Below are 4,939 nucleotides of genomic sequence, written 5' to 3'. Positions count from 1 at the left end.
GGCGGAACCAAGCATGGCGACGCCACACGTTTAAAGGATGGTACAGTAGACATATATATGGGGCCGGCACCTCGGTTTGGTTTATGGGGCCTGCACCTCGGTTTGGTTTATGGGACCTGTACCTCGGTTTGGTTTATGGGACCTGCACCTCGGTTTGGTTTATAGGGCCTGCACCTCGGTTTGGTCTATAGGGCCTGCATCTCGGTTTGGTTTATAGGGCCTGCACCTCGGTTTGGTTTATGGGACCTGTACCTCGGTTTGGTCTATAGGGCCTGCATCTCGGGTTGGTTTATAGGGCCTGCACCTCGGTTTGGTTTATGGGGCCAGTGTCACATATCAGACAGCACTTGTGCGACACACGACAATCAAACGCAACCAGTGAGGTCTAGTGCAAGCACCAGTACATGCATGCTACTACTGGATAGACAGGCGAGTGATTGTGGGGTGTTGGGCTGTCTGTGTGTCTATGCATGCCCTACAGACTACCAGTCAGCATAGCGCCCACAGCACGGCTGAAGGGTGTGCACGCAGTCAGCGGATCGCCGCCACGTGTCAAAAACATGTCACCACATGTCAACTGTCCAAACGACGCGTAAAGTATAACATGGTATGGCATAGCATGACCATGGCAGACCCTTGTACGTTAACTCAGAAGATGGTGCGGATGATGTCGCATATCTCCTGTGCTTGTTGTACCCCTTGTGCGTGTGCGTGGTTGTCTGACAGTGGCAGTGTGTTGCTGACTGACGCTTGCAGGTTGCTCGCGCTGGCATTCAACCGCCTGATAGTCCAGATAAGGAAAAAAGGAGTGAGCCAAATAAGGAAAATCAGAGTGAGCCAAACAAGGAAAATCAGAGTGAGCCAAACAAGGAAAATCAGAGTGAGCCAAACAAGGGAATCGGAGTGAATGTACTGTCAGATAGGGCCACAGGGACAGCCACGTACCAATGACAGTCCACACAGACGATGGACTTCGTACTTACACTACACAAACAATCACCAGGGATGCCAACTGGGTGGCACGAAGTCAACACCCACATGACATACGCAATGATACACTTAAGCAGACATGACATACGCAGTGGTATACTTACGCACACATGACATACGCAGTGATAAACTTACGCACACATGACATACGCAGTGATACACTTACGCACACATGACATACGGTTATACACTTACGCACACATGACATACGGTTATACACTTACGCACACATGATATATGCAGTGGTATACTTCCGCACACATGACATACGCAGTGATACACTTACTCAGACATGACATACGCAGTGGTACACATACGCACACATGACACACGCAGTGGTATACATACGCAAACATGACATACCCAGTGATTTACTTACGCACACATGTGGTGTAGCCCAGTCATCAACTACAAACGAATGCACACCGATCGTACGAATGTGTGGGAGTATATATAGGCCCAGAGGGATTAGTAGTAGGTATAGTCTGGAAAGTACATATAATCTAATAGACATTACTACATATAACCCCATACGCATTACATAAGAGTGAACAATAAGAGTATAAAAGAGTATACGACAGTATAGAACAGTACACAACAACATACAACAGCACATAACATTACCAGACAGCCATCACGCAGCCCAAGCACGACTACACCCCCCCTTACAAGTCTCTAAACACACACCTTCGTAGTTCACACAGTGTATGTTGGTCCTCTGCGCTCAGCGTTGCGTGTTGTCTGAACCCAGCCATTGCGCGTGACATCAGTTGCCATGGAAACAGTACACCCATCGTGGCCGTGTTTGTTATGGTATTCTCGTCCGCAAGCTACACCGATTTATATTTGGGTGTGAGGGGGGGAGGATGGACAAGGATTTAGAGCTGGCATTTAGAACCAAGTAGATAAAACCCCAAAACAAATAATTATCTTGTGGGATTGCTTAACATTATATAGAGTTTGACACCGTAAACTTTACTTTATACTCAGACCACATCCACTTCACACACATATACGAGGACGACACCCCCACTACTTGTGATTCATTGACATAGAAACAGACACAACTGTAGGCAGACAGGACTGACTGTCAGGTGCACACACACACAAAACTGTTCCAGGACTGCAGAGGTACACGATTCGCACACCTACAAGCAAAGGCATGCTCTGTGATGAAGTGCTTATACGTCTACGGACACATGATATGGGTAGGTGAACGCAGGAGCATCAATACACGCCGGTAGAAGGTCTGTGTGTACTGGATACATAATTTAAGAGGTACGTATATACACATATACATAAACTATACATAAATATGTACACGCAAACACAGACACAGACACAGACACAGACACACACATATATATATATATAAATATATACACACACACACACACACACACACATACATATATATATACCAATCTTACACACGTGGGTGTATATACCTTATCCAGAAAGTCCACCAACACGCGACACGCATCCTTGAACCGATTGGCGTCCACACACGCTGTTAGAAGGGCCATGTGCATGTTTTTATCCGCAAACTGGTTGCGTAGCCATGGCTTTAGAGACACTCCTTCGCCGAGCATGCACACAGCCGCTGCACGATGGTAGCGGAGGTCAGGGTAATGGGCATCCAACAGCTGCAGATAAGAGTCTGTGTTGTGGATGGGGTTGCAGGTAGAAATATGAGCGGTAGTCGAAGTAGGTAGGGGAGTATGCGCAGGGGTGTGTGTTTAATTCAGGAGGGGGGGGAGTGTGTACCATCTTGGGAGCACAAACATACAGAGACGTATCTGATGATGCAGATGACCACAGCTTGTACATAGGCTACAGAGACATAACTACAGACACATAGGGACATGCACAAACGCCATTCACAGTAATAAATCGTACACATACGAATACATCCACACTCCACGCACACATATGTATTCGCATTACATAAACACACACACATAGATATACACACCCTTATACACACACATATATACACATAGATAAGCACACACTCATATACACATATATATACACACACATACATACATAGATACACACACACTCATACAGGTCTTACACACACATTGAGAAAGTGGAGTGGGTGTACGGCACTCAATGAGATATGTGTGCGCATTCTGCCACAGCAGAACAATCCCCGACGTAACCAGTCCAATGAACTACTCAGGAACAGCACAGCCTCGCGTACACATAAACATACGTACATACACATGAACATACATAATGTACATGTAAATATACATCATACACATGAACATACATAATGTACACGAAAATATACATACATACACATGAACCTACAAATGTACACATAAATATACATACATACACATAAAAAATACTTATCCTCACATAAACATACATAACGTACACATAAACATACATACATACCTGCACATAAAACACATACCTTACATAAACATACATACCTACACATAAACATACAAACCTACACATAAACATACATAACGTACACATGAACATACATAACGTACACATGAACATACATACCTAACATACATAACATACACACAAACACACACAACGTACACACAGTCACACACATACCCATTACAAGACGAGCCCGTTCAGTTGGTGTGCCACACTCAATCAGGTGTGTGTGCGCACTCTGCCATCTTAGCACATCCCCAAACATCACACGGCCGCTGCACCTCTGTAGCCAACGGGTGGACTCGCACCACCGGTCCTGGACACTTTGGGACAGGTGCACATACCGCTGAGCAAAGTTCTGTACTACGTCACTCAGGGCTTGCTCTACCGCTTGCGCCTCAGTCACTGGAGAGGTTGGGATGAGTCATACTGAGTTGGATGTTTGCTGGGGTATGTGAAAGTGTACGTATGGACATGCATGCATTCGGGTGCAGGCAAGTATGTGTGTGTATGTAGGAAAGTATGTGTGTGTGTGTAGATAAGTATGTGAGTGTATGTAGGGAAGTATGTGTGTATGTAGGTAAGTATGTGTGTGCATGTAGGTAAGTATATGTGTGTATGTAGGTAAGTATGTGTGTATGTAGGCAAGTATGTATGTGTATGTGGTACGTATGCATGTACGTATGTGTGTTTATAATGCCGGTGGATGTACGTAGTAAACCCTTCGGAATTGTGTCATGGGCCAAGACGTTGCACGTTTTACATTTTGTTTTGTAAATGCACCCTACTGTGTTAGTTTGTGTATGTGTGTGTGTGTGCGTGATTGTGCATGTGTGTGTGTTAGTTTTTGTATGTGTATGAGATTGTGTATGTGTGTGTGTGTGCGTGATTGTGCATGTGTGTGTGTTAGTTTTTGTATGTGTATGAGATTGTGTACGTGTGCGTGATTGTGTACGTGTGCGCGATTGTCTATGTGCGTTTGTTTGTGTATGCATATGTGTTTGTGTATGTGTGTTAGTTTGTGTATGTGCGTGATTGTGTATGTGTGTGAAAGTATGTGTGGGTGTGTGTATAACTGTGTGTATGTATACAACGTCGCCTAATGCGAAGACGAGCACAAAATCACAACACATACACATACACATACACAGACAAAGCCAAAGCCACAGAAACTCACCGACACATATACACAAAACGTACAAATCTATGTCGGCAATTGCGTTTCACATTAATACACTCACATGAATGTCAATACACAGACATTCTCTGACATAATATCTGTAAATGCCTATACATATGCCTGACTTACTTGCAATAGATGTATGTCCTACCCCTCCATCTGCCACGATCTTACTGGTCACTGCCGTTCGAGGAAGTGCTACTGATGAGTTACCTTTCCTCTCACCTGCCGAATTCAGTTGGTAGATACGTATATACGTCAATACAAACATAGAAATACACACATATATATATATATATATATATACACATATATACACACATATATATATATACATACACATACATATACACATAC

At 44.1% G+C, this 4,939-nt stretch overlaps 1 protein-coding gene across 1 annotated transcript; it reads right to left on the bottom strand.

Annotated features, from left to right (window-relative positions):
* SARC_11281 (hypothetical protein) lies at window positions 1-4,853 on the bottom strand (the record flags this gene model as incomplete). The annotated part of the gene is made up of 6 exons (XM_014294634.1): window positions 1-70; window positions 305-781; window positions 1,678-1,820; window positions 2,439-2,650; window positions 3,580-3,807; window positions 4,712-4,853. The coding sequence occupies 5 exons, from the start codon at window positions 4,851-4,853 to the stop codon at window positions 649-651; spliced, it is 858 nt and encodes a 285-aa protein (XP_014150109.1). The 3' UTR covers window positions 1-70; window positions 305-648.
* Window positions 4,854-4,939: the final 86 nt, after the last annotated feature.

This window comes from Sphaeroforma arctica (genome assembly GCF_001186125.1).
Source record: "Sphaeroforma arctica JP610 unplaced genomic scaffold supercont1.1608, whole genome shotgun sequence".
NCBI classification, from domain to species: domain Eukaryota; class Ichthyosporea; order Ichthyophonida; genus Sphaeroforma; species Sphaeroforma arctica.
The sequence above is the reverse complement of the archived record's forward strand: the minus strand, read 5'-3'. Positions and strand labels throughout refer to the sequence as shown.